General features: G+C 44.8%; 2 protein-coding genes across 9 annotated transcripts in view; one reads left to right on the top strand and one right to left on the bottom strand.

Moving 5' to 3' along the window:
- The window catches only part of LOC1276942 (bifunctional heparan sulfate N-deacetylase/N-sulfotransferase), a 178,792-nt gene that overhangs the window by 141,952 nt on the left and 13,869 nt on the right, over nt 1-22,971 (bottom strand). For 5 of the 8 annotated variants that reach the window (XM_061651312.1, XM_061651314.1, XM_061651315.1 and 2 more), the window contains one exon: nt 480-610. The exons of 2 other annotated variants lie outside the window; for them this stretch is intronic. The gene's annotated coding sequence lies outside the window, so the exon portion shown is untranslated. The remainder of the gene's footprint in view (nt 1-479; nt 611-22,971) is intronic. One more of the 8 variants, XM_061651313.1, reaches the window with a different exon arrangement.
- Nucleotides 3,355-4,639, top strand: LOC1276941 (alpha-tocopherol transfer protein-like). Its single transcript, XM_316351.5, has 2 exons — nt 3,355-4,181; nt 4,266-4,639. Exons 1-2 carry the CDS (start codon nt 3,447-3,449, stop codon nt 4,518-4,520), a joined length of 990 nt encoding a protein of 329 aa, XP_316351.4. The 5' UTR covers nt 3,355-3,446; the 3' UTR covers nt 4,521-4,639.

The following is a 22,971-nucleotide window of genomic DNA, read 5'->3' as shown; positions in this document are numbered from 1 at the left end:
GAATAACACACACACACACACTCCAACAAACCAACGTCTGACCCACAATCATTATCGGAAGATTCGCTTCGGAAGAAACCCCACCACACACGGGGGAGAAAAAAAGGGATCTGCTTGAAAGCGAAAGCACAAAAGCAAACGAAAAGTTGGCGTCCAGAAAAGTTTGCGTCGAAAAGGTATTGAATTAATTATGAACGCCTGAAGAGCTGCTCCATTAGTCAACTACTTTCGCACATTCTGCTGCTTAAGGGTTCACGGAGTTGTTTTTTTGTTGGGTTGTCCTTCTTCCTTTGGTTGTGCTTGCAGTAAAAGGTGTTTTATCTACGAAATTGCTTAACCGCTAGCTTGTCCCAAGCCCTCCACCTCAATTCTTCGAGCGCCAGCAGCAAAAGTGGACGTAATAATTCAATCAGCAGCAAAAGATACAAAACTTAGGAAGGGATTTAGCGCACAGCGTGCCAGGTCTTACGAGGACGTACCTTTTTGCTTCTTGTTCTCTTTCGCGTACACCTTCCCGACAACCAAGTTGCCAATTATTATCCGCTACCGATCGATCGTCCAGAAGAGCGCTTCCAGGAAATGTGGCCGCTAAGTTCTGACAGATTTATCTCTGAAAGTAAACGCAAGCGTAATGACATTAGAAGTTGTGATAAAGCTTGCAGCCGGGTGGATAAAGTGGATTATTTTTTTAAAGCGACAATTCCAACTCCTCTTTATTATGGACCGTTGATGCCATTCATATTTCACTTGGAAATGTATTCATTCGGAATTAAATTGACTAAACACCATGCACAACTTCATTCGAGAGAGCGTGTCTGAACGTGCGGTGAATCAGCTTTCCGCAAGCTCAAAAAGCATTAGACGTGTGTGCGAATCCTACTCGTATGTGGCGCGGTTGTACCAGATCGAAACTATTTGCATTTAATTACATTCCTCCTACTGGGCCTCTCCACCTACCATAACCGTCGTCGTTGGTATCTTCCCTCCCGGCACAAGTAACAGAAACGGCGGTCTACATATGGTTAAAATAAAATTTACCGTAAACGGATTTGTCGAGCAGCAGCCGCTGCAGTAGCAGCAAAAGCGGCAGATTAAGCAATCAAGGGGATAAAATGTGACTGAAATCCAACCATTGCACATATTGCGTTACCCATCTCCCAGGGCATGGAACGTTGCTACTTCGCTCCGAGATCCAGCCTACGTTTTATTTCTTTTGCTTTAGGTACGACATGTGCAATAAATTGCAGATTTTAAGTGGAAATCGTTTCAATTAGCTTTACCAGCCTCCTTGGGGCGGTATTTGATTCATTTTTTTTTTTTTGGCTGGGCAATGTTGTTATGATGTGCGTGTCAGCTTCTGGTTGTACATGTTTGGGAAATCGTTGCCTCGGGGACACGACTTATTCGACAGGAGTATCTTATTTAGAAATTTCCTTTTTTGTCGACAGTCTGTGCATCAGGCAAAAGACAGGCTGTTTGCAAAAATCTTACTTATGCATACAGCACATCAATTGCATAAAATCAATTCCAATGAAACGAGTCTTGGTTTGCAAACTTTTCGAGAATATAACATTTCTGCAAACTCCACAACGCTGCTAACGCTCCGGACAGTCCAAAACGCTCATGCTCGGTTCATCCTACAGAGGACACAAACGCAATTGCCGCGTTACACGGGTGATGGTGGGATAATTTTACGACCCTTTTATACAGCACACGAGAGGATCAGTCCATATCGCTGATTGCCGGCGACCGTTCCCAGCCGCACAATCGCGACAGCCGTCGTCCGAACATCAAGATGATATTTATCGTCCAGCTCTCACACGAGGGCTCGGGCGCTGGTCACCACTTTTAGAGCCACACATAAAGACACGGACAAATAAACCAACGCAAAAAAAACCCTGGATATAGCCACCCATGGAACAAAACCTCCATCCTCTGAAGCGGAGGCAGGCATCATCGCGTGGAGATGATGGTTCACTTCGATCATCGTACTTTCATCGGAAGTGCACACACTCGATTTTTATGGCACCGAAGCGCTCGTCCCTGGTCTGGCGGGGGGCAAGTTCAAGGGAGCAATAGACCTACAAAACACCACCACAACTTGGCAAAGTGTCAAATGACGGCCTCGCGATTCGGCCATCCGACTGGGCGTTTCACCAAGCTTTATTTATCGATCCAAGAGTGTGTTAACCCTGGACGGGAAAGCCTGTGGATAGTACAGCAGAACAGGCAACGGTTCCTTGGTACTGCGCCAGTGCTTGGAGTACCGAAAACGCAATAGTCACATGCTAGAAAATTCGTCCCAAGGAACTCGTATATCCTCTTTCGTGGTTGCTGGGGAAAGATGGAAAGAACTGTTTACCGAGGGACAACGAATTATGCTGGTACATGCACTGGTACAGTAAGTTTTATATGACAACCTTTTAAGGTCGTATATTTTTACGCTCTCCAATGTTATCAGACGCTACATCCTGCCTAGCCAATTAATGCTTAAATACAGACAACACTTGTGTAGTAGTGCACTTTTCTGATTTATGGAAAGCAAACTCGTAAATGGAAATTCCATGTTGAAGTCATCGATCCATTACCCCACACCGCATAATGCGGTGTTATACGTTACGTATCAACCGAATGTTTCTAGAGGAACAAGGAATTTTAAAACAAGAGCTTTAACTAAAAGTATAGAACCCTCCTGAGACCCGTATGGAAGCTATTCGAAATGATATTTGGACTATCATATACGTCAAACAGTAGTGAAAATGCGCCTTGCTTTAACTTAAACTGTCGTGAAAGTCATTTCAGTTACCTGACGTACAACCTAGCATTGCAAGTTCTTAAAGATATACGACAGATAGGACAGTTGGGAGATCCCTTGTACCAGACCTCTGAATTAATAACATCACCAGCATCACCAACGACACAACTACGAAAAACTAGTTCAAGTTCAAGTTCAATCCCAGTCACCAAGTGTTGTGTTTGTCACGTACTTGAACGCTCATGGGGACACTCCAATGACAACACAACTATTTCATTGCTTGAAGTTTATACGTCACACGGCATCTCAGCTGTAGAAAAGACGCGTTTTTTTAACGTAACGAAACAAAAAGTTAAGACCTCTAGGCAACGTCTACATTACTTGCACACATTACGTTGTTAAGAGTTTATGTGCATTGTTTTTTTAACGTTGCTTCTCTCACATACGAAAGGGAAATCCAACATCTTTTCCAAATTTCTCAACCACAAAAACCTCACCAGCTCTTTACCTTCTTAAACTACGTCAGTGACCATGCTTTTAACTATCACTCAACCATCTCCTCCTATTCCTCCCTATATACATGTGGTTAGCTCCAAAAACCCATATTAAGCCGAAGTCCCATGCAAATCCACTCTTAGTGCAACTCCGCAGTGCTAACCGTACGGGTCTCTCTTGGTCTCCGGCAAACACGATGACGCCCAATCCGCTGCCGATACCGTGTCTGGAGAAGGTGCCCGAAGTGTACGACGACGACCACGAGCAACCGGAAGGTCCGGCCACCATCGGCAAAACGCTCGAGACGCTTCGCGAGGATGGTTCGATGGTGAAGCAAAACTTAGCCCTGCTGCGCGACTGGATCGCCAAGCATCCGCACATCCGGCGGTGCCGCACGGATGCACGCTTTCTGTTGCGGTTTCTGCGCGCCAAGAAACACTCCTTCCTGGCGGCGTCCCAAACGCTCGAGCGATATCTGGCCGCCCGTACGCTGCATCCCAGCTGGTTCCAGCGGCTGGACATCCGCGACCCGGAGCTGGCCGACCTGGCCGACATCGGGTTCCTGTACGCGCTGAAGGAGCGCGACGCGGACGGATGTCTGATGGCGCTGTGCGACTGGGGTCTGCTGGACCCGAAGCGGTACACGGTGGACCACAGCAACCGTATGCACGCACTGTGGCTCGAGGCGTACGGGGAGGATGTGCTGGCCCAGTGTGCCGGCGCGGTGGTCATCTTTGACATGCAGCACGTGCAGCTCGCCCACCATAGCGTGGTGTCGCTGAGCGTGTTGCGGCAGGTGGCCCATTACGTCAACAATGCGGTACCGATCCGCTGCAAGGCACTGCACGCCGTCAACGTGCCGGCCGGCGCGCTGTGGATTGTGAACGGAATGCTGGGATTTCTGAACGAAAAGATTCGCAACCGTTGCAGCGTAAGTGGTTTTTTGCATTGTGATGTGTGAAAGTGTTCCAAGTGTTTGGGATTACCAGAAAGTATTGCTTTGATTCCTTTTCAGTTGTCTCGCGATTACGATGAACTGGCAGAAAAGATCGATCGGAGCTTGCTGCCGAAGGAGCACGGAGGCAAAGAACCAAAGACGGAACATATGCGTGCGTTCCGCGAGCGGTGTGAGCGCTACCGCGATCGGATGCTTGCGCTGGACGAGATGGAGATCGACCTTGACCATAATGAACCATACTCGCGGCACGCCATGCTGGACGACATTGAAGGTGGAGCAGTCGGTAGCTTCCGCAAGCTGGAGCTCGACTGAATCGTCACGCGTATGCAAATTCTCTATCACTTCTGAAATTAGGCAGAGGAGTTCACGCAAGGCATAACCGGTATGCAGCTTAGAAATGGAGAGCAATAAAATGCGTCTATCCACGATCAGCTTATTGTTTAACGTCAAACATGTTTGTGAAATCAAGATATAAAAAACACAGGATTTCACATCATCTTTTAACTTGGATCCTTCTTGGCAATATTCTGCTACATTGCTCCAATCGATGTGCACATTACAGCTTTTGCGCATTATTCGCTGCTCTTAAAATGTCACATGCGGGTTTATATCTTAATCCACAGAGCAAACCTGCACCCACCATAATTATAATTTGATACGTCAAATTACTGTTTGAGTACGTCCCGCATTCCTAACGAACGAGATAAAATGATGAAATAAAGAAGAGTGGAGAAGAGAAAAACACACTCCCACATAATCCCCAACATATCACACGAGACTCACGCAGACATTCGAGCAATGCTGGATGCTTTAACAAACCCGTTGGCAGCTCTAACCATCAGATCTGGTTGTTATCGTTAAAAAAATGACACTCTCAACCAACAGGTTTTCTCGCTATCATTCGCTACCCGCACTACACCACGATAGCGCCGCGATAGAAGCGTTCTCCACACTCAAGGAAGGCCACAGCCTTGCAAGCAACGTCAGCGAAAGCGCCTCTCTGCGGTCGCCTTGTCGTACGTTCTTCACGAGCATGGTGTTCGAGGCTTTAAGTGTGCTACAGCACACAGTCCGCTCGTGTTTGAATGAGCTAAATAGCTGCAAAAAAGTGAAATTACATGTTCCACGTATAAGCGAAAAAAAAAAACTATTCTTCTCACTCATAAAAAAAGGACGAGGCATTTCTAGCATTTGTACGGGGATGGAACGGATTTATGCAACGGCAAACAACAAAAAACACCCTCTTCAGTGTTATTACGAAACAAGGACACTTTACACGAGACTGTATAAATGAATGTGGACGTGATCGTAAAAGTAGATATAGCAGAGTGATGTAAAAAGATGAGTAGAACAACTTTAAACATGAAGCATTCCACGACACGGCGATTAAAAAAAATAAAAAAAAATAAAAAAAAATACACTGAGAAGCAAATATTCCATTCCGTCCTTTTCAGAATAGTAGGTAAATGGTTCAAGTTTAAAGTAGTTTAAAATTGAGAGGACTTTAGTGTTTAATGGTTTTTGCTCTTTAGGTTTCAACTGAATTAACAATTAATTTATTTTAACATGATTGAATTAACAATAAAGTTGATCAAATAAAGTCAATGTTTTATCTAAGCCATAATTTCTCAATATCTCAAATTATAAACCTGTATCATCGCAATAGTTATTTAATTTCCTCTGGTTTTATTACAATACTTTGCAACATTACACAAGCTTTTTAAAATTAACCGCCATTTATAGATAATGTAATGCAAATACATTACGAAAGGAATGAATAAAAGTTAAACTTTGTAAAGATAAACTATAAAACATATTTTATTAGTAAACAGTATTGGAACTTGTCACTTCTTTCAGAATACACAATACATAATTGTTTGACTAAATATATATCAACAGATTGCTTATGATATCAATGAAAAAAACTGGCTTGAAAAGAAACTTAAATAAGGCTAAAACAACCAACGATACTCATCTTGCTCTGCTCGCAACAATGTACCAGTACACATCCAGTACAAACGAAACGTTAAACGGATCCTACTACAAAACGAATGATTCACCACGTTGCAGCTGCTATACGGTCGTAAAAAAGCGTCAAGATTGTTACCGTCCCCAGATTCTATCGCTATCGGATTTATAAATGTTGTGACATTTTACAAAGAAAACTACGAGAAAAAAAAATCACAGCAAATATCCCACCCCTCACACGGGTAATACAGTAATACAGTTTAATAGCGACAAGAAATAGCGCACGAGATATGCCGCGTGCCATTTTGCACCACGGCGCAGCGCAAGTACATCCGCAAATGCACCACACGAAACGAGCTGCATGTAAGGAAATGCTTTCTCGCTGGAAAGATTTGTTCGATACCGATTTGACCTGAAAGGGGTGGATGGAGAGTGAAGAGCAAGCTAGGCTAGAAGAGTCATAAAAAGTGTAAAAAAAGCGAAAAGAATTGTCATTCCAGTTGAGTGCTGTGGAGCTTCCAGTGCGCTCTCGGTATGGAAACGGATTGGCGCTGTGGAACGAAATGTGGAGAAGGGGGGGATAAATATGGCCTCATAAATGAAATCCAATCTTCATGATTTACTTTTGTACTTCACTCATCATTGAGCACTATTTGAGCAAAGGATTGTAGAATGCTGCCATGCGCTGGCCCTTCCCGACCAACCAGTGCCATTCGGGCGACAGCATATTGCAGGCATATACGCGCATTGGGTTTACTGCAGCTGTTACCGTATTCCCCACGTTCTTGCGACTCTACGTGTGACATACGCTGTTTGCCGATTTGATTGGGAACCTTTTCTGCCAGCCCCGATGACTAAGGGGGGGGGGAGTGAAAAAGTGGGCAGTGTTTGACGAACATTATGCACAAAAGAGGATTTTCAGTCATGTTGGGGGGGGGGGGAGGGGGGAGGAGGTGCGAGAGAACTTACTGCGCCGCGTTCGCGAAAGGGCAAACCAAACGAATGTGTACCAGCAGGACGTCCAAGTGGAAGTAAATAGAGCGCGCAAGGAAAAACATTTCGTTCCCACCAGTCGTACAATTTTTTTGACAGCTCCCCTCGATGGTACAACCGTTTCTGTCCCGTCCTTCGTCCATCATATCCACCCTTTTCGAGGGAGTATTTTAATGTTTAGCAAGAACCCATCTTTATGCTGCTAACCGGTGCATATGTGTGTGTGTATTAGCAAAATGAAGCAATGACGACCGTCACACTTCAAGTGTACCAAGCGACGAATGCAAATATAAACGCAGGCGAGGGAGAATTAAAATAATCACTACGAACCACTTGACAATGCAGGCAAGCCCCAGAGCCGTGTGCACGGCGGCAGCGGAAGGATCTCATCAGCGTTGATGGATTTTTTGTTGTTTGTTTGAAACGAGCAGCACGGTTGACGCGGCGGGGGCGAGGCAATGCCGTTGTGCGTGTACGACAATTAGATGAGCGAAGGCAAGGGAGGGAATAGAATTTGTTGTGTGGGAAAAGCAAAACATGATGTACTTTGGTTCGGTTTAGTAATGTGACGTAAGGAAATAATACAGCATACGGATTGGTATGCGTCGTTTTTTTCAATTTTGAATAGGCTCTACATGTTTTGTTACTATGAATTCAACTAAATAAAGAACTTCTAAATTTACTTTTATGCAAGCAAATCCTTCTTAATTTTTGATAAGGATTTTCCATAATGTTTAATAATGCAACCATAAATAAAAGGTTAATCCACGAGGTTACAGTGCACGAAATAACTTTGGTTGCTAGAATTTAATTATATTTGTATGAATTATTTAGGATTATTGACATAAAAAGTTATTTTTTCGAGTAAGAATTTGATTCAAAAAATGTTAAAAATGGGAATATATTCTTTTTTATAATTAAATTTAAGTGTAAAACGTGTGACCTAATATATGCTATATCTACCACTTACAAAATTTGATTAGCTTTGATCAAAGTCAAATGCAATCACCTGCGACGGCTTTCAATGTCTGCTGGTGACATTCGAGAGGCGGCATGCGGACCAAATCCTCCTTTCACCATAAATTCAATCCAAGCATTATCACTTCATTCCGCCATCAAAGCCAGTTAGTGTGGTTCGATTTTCCCCCACTAACAACCCAGCCAGGCGGCAAACCGGTCCAGTCTAATCACCGCCACCGGCCACAGGCCCGCGCTTGCAGCACAGGAACCAGAAGGAACGCACCACTTACGGCGTCCGTCCACACTCTCGGGCCGAGACCGAGAGTGGGTTATCTGTTTAGCTGATTAGCTAGAGCATTTGGGAAGGCAAATAATGATGTCAAACCCAGTAGTGATCGAGGCGGTCGATAAATTCTCCATTCCACAGGGCAGGGCATACAGCCCACCCCGTGTAACAGCTGCTTCCCCAACCATATGGGTAAGGATAATTATGATAAATGCCTGCCACTACATTAAATTAGCACGCCGACGATGTTCGACTACTGCACCCCAGCCCGCTCGCGCCGGAGTTCCCAACTTCACACAAATTAAACCGAATGATTGCTAATCTATTTCGAATCAAAGTCACCACCGCCTCCTCCACCCTCGGTTACCAAGCTCAGCCAAGCTGGTCCGTGGGCGACGGAGGCCTCAAAACGTTGACCCATTCCAAACCCCATTGCCTCGGGTTGGTACCATCGCCCGCGACCATGATTAAGGACACTTCATCAAGCAATCGCTTCATTTTCCAGATGATATCCTGACCATAAGATGGCTCTCGAGTGTCTCTGTAGGGAGTTTATGGCCCTTGGTGGTTGTGCTCGAGCTTCTCCTGCTTCCCACCCACGGCTAGAGAAGATCTTGCTTGCGGAGGGAGCTGCCTTAGGACGCTGCCTGCTGGTTGACATGGTTCCGACCTCTCCTTCCCGCACCAAGGCTAAGAAGGTGGCGCAGCCTCTTCGGTTAATTATTGGTTTGGGGCTGCCAGTCAGTCCCACGTGCAATAAGAGGGCGGCGACACGTTCCGTTACCGCTCGCACCAGTCCGCAGCAGTCCGGAAAACGGCAAACTCCAAACACTCCACATCATAAAGAACGAGCGTCATGGTAATAATGATCCACTCGTGCCGGTCGTCGTCGTCGTTCGATCTGCTGCTGCGTGCCGGCGGGTCAGGAGCAGCACGCGCGTGTCTTTGCCGGCTAGCAGCATCATAACACAGCGGCGCTCATTCGAAAAATTCGGCATAAATGCTAAACGTGAAGATGGCGACAGCAACAGCGTGGACGACCGCGATGACGATTCTTCTCGAGAGTCGAGCGTCGTTTCCCGTGAAACGTGATATCATAAAATTGTTTTTGAGTTGGTTGCTTTTTATAGCGTGGACGACGGCTTTTGTTGTTTATATTCTCTATACATGCAGTTGGGTTTGGAAAGCGTTGGGGTACCATTTGTTGCCTTCGCGCCCCCGAAACAACAAAAGCAACTCGACACACAGCCTGAATCCTGCAGGGCGCGCACTCGAAGGGAGAAAGGCAAAGCATAGCTGGTGGTAGAAAGGAATGCGCGCGCGACCAGACGCTCTCCTACGCAAAGCTTCTTTTTTCGACCGTTTTTTTGTTTCGTAGGCGTCGTAGCGTGTCCCGCATTCTTCATTTGGAAGAGGTTTTTTTTTTGTTGTTGTCGGCAGTTTATTATTTTACGATAACGATTTGGGCAGTTTGTGATGGTCTCTTTAAAGGCAGTTCTATTGGGTGTGTGATGCGCTCTTTAAAAATGTGTTGACCGATGCTATCAAGAAGATTTTTGAGTGAGATTTTTGACAGCATGAATGGTCGGTCGGGGCGTTTCGTAGTCTCTCTCTTGTTGGTAGGACAGATTGAAACGTATCTACCGCGGACTGGGATGAATAATGATTTAATTTTGAGTTGTTGTTTTGGTTCTATGCTCTTCTTCTTCTTCTTCTTCTTCTTCTTTTTCAATAAATTGTAATCTATATGGTTATGTGGGCCTTAAAAGCACTAAATTACTCCTAGACATTAATGTTACCACATAATAATGAATTTATTGAATACTGGATGAAGGATTCGAATGGGAATCTAACCACATTCTTTCTTACCAGAAGCCATCGCGACTACCATTAGACCACCAAGTCATACATCGGTTGAATAGCAAGAAGTCCAATAAATACAGCAAATAAGTAAGCTTATTTGTCCATGAGTTTCTCATTATTTCGAATCTTTGCAAAAAAATTCAATCGTTTCACTTATTTTTTGAAACATGACAGCAGAATTTAATAACTCCGAGCATTGCAAGCATTTACACTTTTTGATTATTTATATTCATCTTTTTCTGCTAATTTCATGAAATCTTCATCTTTCTAAACATCTTTGCAGATTCAAGAAGCTCTAGTTTTAGATTTTTTGGACTCACTAAAATGCATTTAACATACAATTCAGTAATTATTATCTTATTCAAACCCTCACATGTCATAGTTTCATCCACCCTTTATTTGGATCGAAAACACATGGTTTTCCTCATCATACCACAGTGGTGCGCCCATCAAAGTGTTAATTAAACAAATCGTACCATCTAATCAAAATCATTAGCGCTTATTATGAGAGTCTAAAACAATAATCATTGAAATAATTTAAATGATTTAGCGGCGAAAAAAAACTAGAAACCAATTAATGAAACACTATCACAGTATACTTTATAAAATGATGAAAAATATTATCTCTACAAACATATGGCATGGCCATATCTCACAGCAGGCACACCATCTCATTTGCATCTCATTGCGCATATGTTTGTGGTGCAAAGGTGGCAAAAGCCCCAAAACACAGCCTTCTTCAGGCTGACTGTTTTCTGTAGTAATTGCTCACTAATCAGCACCTAATTAGCGACAATTTAACGCCACGATACGCTCTGGCAGCTGTCCCGTGGCGTGTTTCGCGCTGTCGTTTTGTTTCACTTATTTGGATAGCTTATTGTTTGTATATTCACTCTGTCCCTCTCTCCGCCCGCAGTTTCCCGCAGGTGACACTCTGTTGCCTCTTTAGACATACTCACATATATTCACATATCAGAACCACATATCCACCCTACCGTACAATTGGAGGGAAAAAATGGTGAACAAAAACCTTCTCCAACAAACCAAAGGTAGACACAGGCACACTGTTTGCCTAAGAGATTAAGCTTTGGATTCCATTTCGAGTGTTGCTGCCGTATGGGATGTGTGTTTGTGTGTGGGTGACGGTGCGGGACTTTTTCCTCCCAAATCGCTGCGCTACTCACCGGCATGGGAACGTATGGAAACGTATGTCCCGAACTACCATAAAGTCACGCATACGGGAGTGACGTTGCGACGACTTTCTAGCGCTATCGACTGCGTTCAACAAAAAAAGAACGAAAGAAAAGTGCACGAATTTTCCTCCACCACGTCGTTTGACGGCAACGCGGGTCGGATCAAATGTGGAAAAATGGTTGAGCGATCGGAGCGGCGATGATGCCGTGGTGACGACGACGCGCTCACTAGAAGGATTTTCGGGAAAAGCTCGATTGGCGTATGATTGGATGTCATATCATCATCATCATCATCGCCCCGTCGTTGTCGTTCTCAGGTCTTGATTTCACTCGTGCCGGTGGTCGTGAATCTAACGCTGATTCTGAATCCCATCATGTTCGTGCGGTATGTGTGAGTATCTAGCATGGAATCAAAACCTTGCACAACTTAACGTATTCATCAGTCTGATCTACACCTGCCGGGTACCGCACGGTGTGTACAGTGGTGGTGGTGATGGTGGTGGCGGTTTAAGGTGAGGGCCATTTTTTCCCACCGATACCACAGGACACCGAAGCTCAATCTGTCACTGGCCGCGTACGACAAACCCGAAAGCTGGAGCACCGAACATAAGCATATTATGTTCATCGATTCATCCCACTCCCTCTTTGCCAACCCCTGTTTTCTTTCCAATTTAATGCTGATTTCGTTTGACGCGATTTTACCACCAACCCCACAGTGCAACGCCCTTCTCTGTTTCATCCCACTTAGGAAGCGGTGGGTGAAGATGACTTTTGAATAAAAATCACGTCACACATGCAACCACAGCCGCGTGGAAAGCATTAAACCCTGCCGAAACCGAGATGGAGCGATGGACGTCAGAGTTTGATGTGCAGCGTGGGCGCATGGCATGGCAGCATGGGGATGGGAAGATTGCCGACCAGAAAAAGAAGGAAGAAAAAAACTCCAGCCACTGTCACCGATCCATCCCTCAGGTGAGTTGCAAACCGGCGAAGGAAAAAAGGAACAACTATGGGCTATGCTATTCTATTACGTGTTTCTCTCGTTTCGATTGGAAAACGACGCGCAGGCTTGCTCGAGGAGCGCACCGGCGATATGCTGAACAATGGTACCGATGCTCACTCCGTTACCACACCGTGTGGGTGTGTACCACACTAATGATGATGATGATGATGATGATGGGAAGCCTTCGATTTCACCTTGAGGGAAGTTGACTTTTTTCCCCCCGTTTGATTTCGTTTTTTGGTGGAGTGGTTCTACACCCACGTGCCCCTTGCGCGGGTGGGAAGAAAGCTCAACTTTTCTTTCAACTTTTAAAACACTTCCCAAACCTGCCCCGTCGTTTAGTGGCACAATATCACATCCACCTATACGCCCCCGCGCACACAAGTACTCGAGAGCACAGTTTTGTTTGCGAGGGACCTAACCCTTAAAGCTTGATGCCATCTAGCCTCTAGGGCTAATGGTATTATAATAAACCCAAACCAGCCCACTCACGTAAAACTTAAACGATGACAGACACTCACACATTCGGAACCAAGCACAACAGAAATCCTATGTGAAACTCCACTTGATCAGTTGTGGGTGAAGTGAACGACACACATTTGTGTTTTGTAAATTAGAACGATTTGGCAAATGTAAATGTACCACCAAAACTCAAACTGCCTTTCGAATGGTAAAATGCAATCACTATATTTGCAGCTACACAACCCCGTCAACAGGCGGCAGGCGACGTCAAAGTTGGCTGTCCTCGCAGTACAAACACTCTCTCGCTTCCCGAGCGCGATCATCAATCAACACCGCGGTGGGGTTACACGCTACGATTCAGGCCACTTACAGGCCACTTACAGTGTGTGTGCACGCGCCACACAACTGCGAAACGTTACGAAAAACAAGCAGCGAACGAAATGTGTAGCCCGCGCCTGTTGTTTGGCGTGGGATCATGATGGTTTGACTGGCTCGTTTGTCTTGTCAAACGCTTTACGCACCAAATCGGACCGTAAACAGAAACGGGGAATATATGAACCGGGGGTGCTGTGTGTTGCTTTGAATGGTTGAAGATAACCACATTTTGATTTTAATATGCGATTTTGTTTGGAATGCAAACATATCTTATTGAGCATGCTGTTGCCGCCGGAATGGATTGAGAACATCAAATAAATCATGAATGGCATGCGTTTGAACAGTGTGTTTGAATATAATAGCCAATTGGATTATTTTTATAGAGTTACAAACGAAACCAACAAACGAAACGAACAAAAGGTTTCAACATAAAAACCATTTCCCGGAAAGGCAATTAATTTGATTTTCCTCCCACAGCAAACAATCGATGCTATTGATAGCATGCGAGCAAAACTATACTTTACAGTATGTTTTGCTGTTACATAAACAATGGAATACATGCAAACCCTATCATTATTAACCCAGTTTCACTTGTTAAAATTTGGTTTGCAGTGAAATTTTAGCATGATCTTGCGGGAAAGTTGTCTGTATGAACATGTGATACAATACTGAAACCATTTAATGAAACGAAACTAACGCATGTTGCCGAACAAATCAAATACTTTGCGTAAAAATTGTAATAATTTACGCTGCCAGATTAAACAATCGTGGAAAGTGATACATTCATCCGATATTTTCAATTTTTTAGCTTCAAAATACTTGCAACACGCTGAATCGTTAGATTCAATTGTTTATTCAACATCAGTATGTTGTTTTCAAAAGGTCTATTCAACATTTAATTGAATAAAACTATTCATAAAATGTTCTCTATATATGCACATCTATGCAATATGGTGGTGCTTCTTCCACGTCTTCTGTTCGGTTTGACGAGCTACGCGGTCATATACCAAAAGCCTATACAGACCCCTCCGAAGTTTATTACAAAGTATCACACGGCCAAGTCCTTGCTAGACGAGACGGCCCAGTTGGGAATCGATTCTGTCCGACCTTGTAAGAGTCAACGCATCTATCGAACAGACCACCGAGCCGTTCCGGCAGTATGCGGTGTAATGGCAACTAAAGATATAATTTCACAGCTTGAAATGCGCATAAACATTAACAAATGAACGACGATTGCCGATAATCACAAGTCCATAATGGAAATGGTTTTTCATAATATATTATGTCAAATGGAAACAATTCACACAAACAAATACAAATAAAAATATACATCTTACGACGATTCGTCGTAACCGCCACGTCTGACAAATCCCTTTCGATTCATCAGGCAAATGAAACTGCATAAGACGTAGTAGAAGCAAAATACATTTTCCTACTCAAATAACATAAAAATTACATCATTTTTAGTACTTAAAATTAATTGAGAAGCACCGACAAAAACAAGGTTCTACAACTGCAATCAAGCACTGCGCATAAAGAATTTGATTGTTCGGAAGTAAAAAGAAAACATTCGTTGATATTCATGAGATGCTCTTGGAAGTAATTTGCAAACGTCAGAGAACACGAGGAGCATGCAAAAATAAATCCACCAGTGAGAGAGTTTTTCAGTTTTCTGCACTGCAACGCCGATTACTTCTTGGAGCACAGACTTCCGCATGAGCATGTCGTTAATTCGGTTCCGGAAATAAATGCATATAGAACGTGTTAATTGCAGCTCATTCCATTGTTATTATACCTTCAAAACCGTATCCGCTTGCCTGGTGGGCAAGCCGGCGAAAAGCTCACCAAAAGCACCTAGATATGCTTTTCTTCGGCCCTGTTCACTCCCCACCCATTCCAACCGAAGTGCAAATGCGACACCATAATCAAGTACAGCGGTAACACCTTCATTTTTCGTTCGAGAAAGCGCCTCAATTCCGGACCACTCGACAGACAGATCACCCTCAACGTAGAGCCTTTGGTAGATTCGTTGGTTGCAGGCTCTACTTTTCCTGCCAGGCCAGTCAAACGGTCAATTAGTGTCGGGTATGGTTTTCTTCTCCACTTTCAGTGGCGCTAGCGCAGGGTGGTTGCACAAGGTTTGGCGAAATCAGATTGCCTATGGCGTCGCTTCAGACAACTCAACTGCACACTACCGAGCTAGACCCAGCAACCGGCGGACGGTATTTCTAGCGCAAGACTAGACCCATCTACCGAACGAGCTGCTGCTGGAAAAAGCGACAGCGCAATGGCAGCAACAAAAAAGATCCTCTAAATAAATAGTCCTCCATCTCGCCAAGTAAATTGACCATCTTGCCGCCTGGAGGTGTACACGCAGCGCAGGGCAACAAAACGGATCACCACCATCATGACGGTGATGTTTCACCTGAAAAAGCATTCCCGCTGCTGCCTCATTTTCACGGCTCTATTGCATTAGAGCGCACTGGCCAGAAAAATGGTACCAGCAGCGACACTCACAGCATCCTCGCCGCTTCATAGCGGCACTATCCTCGCTAACTGCAGCAAATGGGGGGGGCGGAGTAAAGTGGAGTGAGCAACACTGAGTGAGGTTTATTAATATTCATCACTTCCTGTGAAGTGTATGAAGCTGCTGTGCTCTCCCCCACTCGACACAAAAAAACTGAGCTACTACTCTGAATCTCCCGACCGGTGTGTGAGTGCAAGTCCCACACCGGAACCCTTTTCTTTGCCAAACACGTCAGGGTGACCAGAGGGGAGTTTTTTTGTGAATTGAAGTAAATTAGCATCGGGTTAGCCCCACCCGATAAGTGACACAACACAGTGGAGTGGAGTTGACCGTGCGCCGGTAAGCCCGGTTAGTACGATGATCGCTCACGTTGGCAACCCGTGAATTAACCTCTAATGGTTGTGTCGTTAGCGGTGCTCAAAGTGCTGAGCGAGAGATCCCCTCCACTCAAAAGCGCAAAAAAGCCGAGCTGCAATGGATAGGGCGCGTTAGGCACAACATCGAATCTCTGTGTGTCTCGGGTATGGAAATAGATCGTTGGAAGTACCAACCGGGGATGTTTAAGTTCTGAGAGTGGGTGGGTGGGTATTAATTTGCTTCAAAAAACTTTCATTAGAAATGGTAATGGTTTAAGGATACTTTCCATTACCTGTAATAGGTTTTCATGTTTTAGTGGAATTTTATTATTCCAAGAGAATTAAAACATCCTTCTCAAGAAGCAAAACAGTTAATTAAACTCACGAAATTCAGAAGTTAGCGTCAGCCCTTTTTGAGAAATGTTTTCTCCATGTATCGTGTTACATTATGCCATTAGACATCGTTGTCTGCCTATAAAATACTTCGAACTACAGTCCCTAAGCCAAAACAGTCTTCAAACGTTATCAACATGATAAAGACCCCAGAGCGCTATTTGAATACCTCCCCCAGAAAAACGCGCAAATTGTACCAGGTATTTTTAATCAATCAAAACATCCATTCCATTCTCCAGAACAGCTCTTTCGTCCCTCCAGAAAAGGTTCCACAAATTATCAGCACCCAATGATTGCCCTGCAGCATATTATCAAAAACCCGATAAGCACACCAAAAGAAAAAAAGCAGTCAACATCGGATTGCTTAGTCAACTTGGTAAAGAGTCAAACACCACGCTGGGAACGCACTATTGAGCTGTTTTACTCCGTGTTCTATCACCCCCCGGGAACTCCGGGAGTCATGAATGCAAACCAAACGACAACCGAACACACCGGCAAAGTCTCTGCATAATTCTTCCTACACCACGGGGAAATAAGATATAAGCGCCCAAAGGTACTGCCCCGCACGCACACACCGCCTAAATTGTGCCCGAACACGCTTCCTTCCGGTGTTCCGTCCGCGGTACGTGATCAACAATGCCCTACTCTGCTGCACAGGGAAGAGCGCAAATTTGCTTCACGTTTATTTTAGCCACTCTCTCTCTCTCTCTCTCTTTCTTATCCCTCGTCGCTTAGATAGGACCCACGGCACGGCAAAAAGTGCTTTTCTTCTTCGCGAGCTGAAAATCATTTCTTTCCCTTTTTCGTGGATGGAGGATGCTTATCCGTGCGCTGTAAGTACGGCAGCAGTTCGCGGATAGAGCAGAAACGCCCGCGCGCGTGTAACGTAATCTCAGCGGAACGACATAAACATTCTGCGTTGCATTATTCGTACGCGGATACAACGGGAGCGGGAGAGAGAGAGATATATAACGAACAGAAAAAAAGACCCAGCATGACAGCATCTTCGACCGGGACACACATTCCCCATGACGCGCACAGTTTCCTTTGTTTTTCCGTTGTAATCCGGTGGCGGATGAATGAAAAAACATGCCTCCAACCGGAACCATACCGGAAGATGCACACGCTAGCCGTATACATCATCATCACCCAGAGGGATGCAACACGCGGCTGCTGCAAGGCAATTGCTGCTTGCACACACTGAGCGTGCCCACTAATCCACCAGAACACACCGAGCAGTCATCCACAACGCCACCGAGACACAGGCACACCAAAATGGCCTTCGGGTGCAAAATCCCCCGAATGCGTTGCATCATGCTGCCGCCTGTAGGCTATCGGCTTTCATGCTTACATGGAGCCGCCGCCGTTCTGCTCTCCGTTGGAAGGGGAGAAGAGGTTTCTTTATCGATTGGACAGCTAATCCTGTTAACATGCACCTCCCGGGTGGCACACACGCTCTCGCTCGTCGCTACCCACAGGGATTTGGATGTATATTTGCACATCTAGTGCGGATATACGCGGGCCTATATCGTTCGCTAGCGCTTCGGAAAGCATAATTTTCAACGTGCGATGTTGTACTGTTTTGTGCCCGTCGTAGGACGGAACAAAGCCCTGGCAAGTGCGTTTGATGGATGAAGCACAAAATTCGGTCCGATCTCCCAGAAAGGATTGTAGCAAAAAAAAAAAAAACCCCAGCCATGGAAAAAGAAAAGCTCCACCATTTTTCCACCCATTGCGTTAAGTATACAGCAGGATAGCGTGGGAAGCCAGCCGAACAAAAACACACTCTAACAGTTAACGAGTTTTGGGATCAATGCCATCATCATCTTTATGGCAGAATTTTGGCATTACAAATAGACCGAGAGAGAAAGCGAAAAAAAACAGGTGCCGATAAGCGAACATAATGACACACATGAAAAAGGGAAGCAATTTGGCTGGCTGGCTGGTGCACGCTGTAGTACACATCAGTGGCAAAACAAAAAGAAGGACCACCCATTAAACCGAAGCACCCACACATTATGAGCGATGAGAACGAGGATACCCGCCAACGGCGACGGCGGTCAGTGATCCGAGAGAGCATGGCGCAACATAAAACCACCGTAAGCGTCTGCTGCTTTACCGATTGGGGGTGAAACGTTGGGCCGCATGGGCGGGGGGGATAGCGGGAGGAGTTTGAGCAGCAGCATCACACACCGACTGCCACCTTTTTTGCCCTGTCTGCATGGCAGCCAAACATCGATACAGCAAAATACACACGCAACATGACGAAAGTAAAGTAAACCTTCGATCAACCCTGCTAGAGGGCAGCGCACTAATATGAAGGCGATAAAACACATCGACAGGAGGAGGTTAGGCGCGGTAGTCAAAAAAGCCATTCCGAGCGCTGGAGCGATCGCTCCATTTCTAGTAATCATTTCACATTAACTTTATGGCGGGCATTTCGCGGGCCTGGCTGGCTGTAACATCCACGTGAGTCGTTCGTCGTCGTTCTGTCACACGGTCAAAGTGTGTGTGTTTGTATGGGTGAAACTGTGCGCGGTTGCGTTTAAAGTACGGCGACCTGCTGTTTGCCGGTGCGGCCTTGAGTAAGGGTGAAGAGAAAGAAAAAATAAAATTACAACATTGCGACACCCGAAGTCTCCCACCAGCCAATTCGTACCCGTGTTTTATGAAGACTTTCGGTACATAAAATCCTGCCCGCCACACGTTGGTGGTCGTAACTTTTCCAACTGCACGCACAGATGGGCTCGAAACTGCGCCAAGTACTAGAGGAGATCGATCGTGAGATGTCGTGCGGAATGCAATCACAACTAAATCGCGCTGACACTGATGCGCCATTTCACGGATGTATCGTCGTAAATGGACGATAGCTGTCTAGGATTGAGCAATACGCAAAAGCATAAATCGTCTTTTTTGTACTGTTTCTATTAAGAGTCTAATTTGCTTCTAGGTACGTCGACGATTTTGTCTAACATTTCCAAGAGATCACGTTATTTGAAGCAGAAATTAGTCTCCAGAAAATATTGCAAAAGTCTTGATGAAATGCGGCTTCAAACTCACTATGAAAAAAAAACGATGGCAATAGACCGTTGATATGTTGAAAATCATACTGAAGATATGCAAAATTATTATAATGCAAAAAAATCAGATTGATGTCGGTTAAAATCCTGCACGCGGTGAATAACAGTAGGGATTCTTACGATGTTAGCAGCCTGTTTTATATGGAGTCTACATTATAGGCTGAAAATATCAGCTTTCTGGCTTAAAATATAAAGGAGGTTAATGTTGACATTCGAAAGTGACTTGGAAAACCCTGTAATCTTAGCATGTAATTTAGCAGTCGTCGGGAGTCGTCCAAGAGACCATGAAAACATTGCCGACCGACTCCGGACGACCACGACTTCCGTCACCTCCGAACGACTCGAGAAGACTCAGGGCGACTCCGAACGACTCCGGAAGAATCTGGACGCCTCCGGATGCCTCCGACTCTGGATGACTCCGACTCCGGATACCTCCGACTCCTGATGACTCCAGACGATTCCAGAAGGCTCCAGACGATTCCAAACATCATCGGACATTTCTGGGTGACCTTCCAGGGTCTGTTCCAGAAATTTCGGAGTTAGATCGTAGTCAACTTCTGATTTTTGCCAACTTAACCCTTCATCACTACATCAAACAAAAAGTTGTGAAAGCAGAAGGATGCTAAAATGGAATCAATTTAGCGCTTATACAGCCAAGCCACATCGATACTGGTGCGTACGATGAGAATATTTCATGCTACATTTTAAACACATTCAAACAATCAGAGCTAACCAAAAAGATCAGGCCCTAGAACGAAAAACTATTTCATAAAAGCACTACCCAGTATGCATGCCACCAGAACATCAGAGGAATTAAAAATAAACGTACCATTAGATCAAACAACCATCACAGAGGTCGTCACCGAGGGCACAAAAAAGCGGCCATTCAATTAGCGAGCTCCCTTACAAGACACGTAGCCTTGCAGCGTCGTTCTAAAATCAACAAATTTCACACGCGCAAAAATGATTCGCTCCACATGCTGCCGCTGCTGGGAATGCCTCAAATAATGCTAAACGTCCCAAACATATAAAATTAGCCAGTCCCGACCACAAAGGTGAAAAACTATCGTAAACCGCTTACACAATGTAATGTGCAAAAGAACGGGCACGGAAAGGAAACAACAGTGAAAAGAAAGGAAATAAAAAAAACAACCCTACACACACAACAGAGAGCCACAAAGGACCGTTGCCTAGCCGAAACAAATTCCAGCTAAACATTAGCTCTTCTCTCAACGATGTGGGGAACAACACACACACATCGGACCTATGTCCACTGCTTCAACAAATTTAGCTTTTTTACTGCATAGTCCTTCGCCCTTCATCCATGCCCCGCCACAGTAAGGTAAGAGTTTATCAGCGTACCCAGAAGAAAAGGGAAGAAGAAAAACAGCCCCCGCACAAAAAAGAAAGCTTTGCCGAGCGGGGGACGAGAAGCTCTCAAAAATTTCCACACCATCAACGCACACACACACCGACCAAAAACATTACAAACAAGAAACTGTCCCCAAAGCAAGACAGCAGTGCCACCCGGCCGGCTAGTTCACCCCATGCAGAAAAGTCCCCCAAAATAATCAAAAGTGATGAAACCAATGCCAACGAGCAACCTTCGCCCATCGTATTATATATTCCCGAGAGAGGGCCGCCCCAAAACCTTCCGAAAGGTGACAGGGCTTTAGGTCACTGCCGTTTTTTTTTTGTTCCGTTTCAGCCCGGAGGGTGCAGAGACAACATATCATGGAGGTTTTCTGTTTCTTTTTTCAGTCTTTTCTTCTGTTGGACGAAAAAAAAAACACCCTACACCCATCGGTTTGCCAAAAAACCCCGACCGAAGACCATGTGCCATACCTTTCTACCCCGTTGCTGGTTTGTATGTGTGTGTGTCCCTGCTTGCCTGCTGCCGGAAGGAGTTGTGAAAATTTATCGAATTTCCTTCGACCGGTAACGGACAGAGCATTTTGTCGGGGGACAATTTTCCGTTTGCGCCCAAAAACCCGGCGAGGCCCTGGAACTATACACTTCTGGTGGTGAGGGTGAAGTGAAATGAAATAAAAACACACACACACACACACTCTCTTCACCCATCGGTTGGAAGAAAGGAAAAATCATTCACCTTTCGCTTAGAAGCGGCCTTCCACGAAGGTACAAATTGAGAAGTTATGTCAAAGCGGTCGTCGTGTCCCGCCGCTTATGTCTGCAGCACTCCAGGCCGTTACGGAAAAAAAATGGCAGAAAGCCCACCTGAGGGGTGAGGGTGCTGCCGTTGTTTTTCGATTTTTCTTTCTTTCCATGGGCCTTTCTCAGGCTTTTCCACTTGTCGTCAGCGTGTCGGCCCGCAACAACGACAAAAAATGGAATGCTTGATGGATAGAAGCATAATTCTATGCTGAGTTTGGAAATCGGTTTCACTTCGGAACGGTACTGGTACGCCAAACCAAAGCAAAAATAAAACACATCAACTAGGAAAAGGGGGAAAAACCAACAAACCGACCGACACCGTGTCACCATCGTGTCTCCTCTGCCCTAAACCAACCACCAACCGGGCAAGAGTAGGGATAGACAAAACCGGAAGCCGGCTCGGAACCACTTCAAAAAACCACACCGTCAGCGGGTTTCCAGTATGAATATAAGACACACACACACACACACTTGTAAGAAAAACACTACATACCAGCCATCGCAAGGTATGCAGCAATACTGGTGATGGGGTGGGAATAAATGATTCATGTTTTGCATAGTCGTGAAGACCATCCCAATTGGAAAATTTGAATCATATACTACATGCAGTATTCTATCAAATTTAGTCCCACACGAAAGTGAACGGGGTATTGTACCTCTCTATGAAATTAAATCACATACCAACTGATGGGGATGTGATGTTTATATTGGAAGGGATCATTGTTATTTAAAAAAGTGATTTAATATTGGTCTGAAATTGTAAATCGACCATTTAGTTGGTCAAACAAAATGTCGGGAATTTTAGACCGCCCACAAACAATTTTGAATTTGATTGTCCCTAATTGCTGGGGAAATAAAAAGGATATCAATCAGATTATGACCTAATAGACGTTTAGACCAGGGTGTTTGTTGCATATTTTAAAAAAATGACGAAAAAACGACATAAAAATACAGTTTCTACGCTAGGATCTATTGAAGCTTAGGCAACGAAATTATGCAAATAACAAATTCAAAAAAGCCTACGAGTTATAATTAAGTTTTGATGAGTATAGTTATATGAAAATGTTATTTAGATCAACTGTTATTTCAATTTCAATTCTTTGAATGAAGAACAAAAATCTCTTCAAGA

This window comes from Anopheles gambiae, chromosome 2 (genome assembly GCF_943734735.2).
Source record: "Anopheles gambiae chromosome 2, idAnoGambNW_F1_1, whole genome shotgun sequence".
NCBI lineage: Eukaryota > Metazoa > Arthropoda > Insecta > Diptera > Culicidae > Anopheles > Anopheles gambiae.
Note: the sequence above shows the minus strand (reverse complement) of the source record. Positions and strands in the feature narration are given on the sequence as shown.

Bases quoted from the DNA above. Each gene is read 5' to 3' on its own strand.
- LOC1276941 (XM_316351.5), top strand. From the start codon at position 3,447: ATGACGCCCAATCCGCTGCCGATACCGTGTCTGGAGAAGGTGCCCGAA. The intron at 4,182-4,265 runs GTAAGTGGTTTT...ATTCCTTTTCAG, and splicing joins AGATTCGCAACCGTTGCAGC to TTGTCTCGCGATTACGATGA.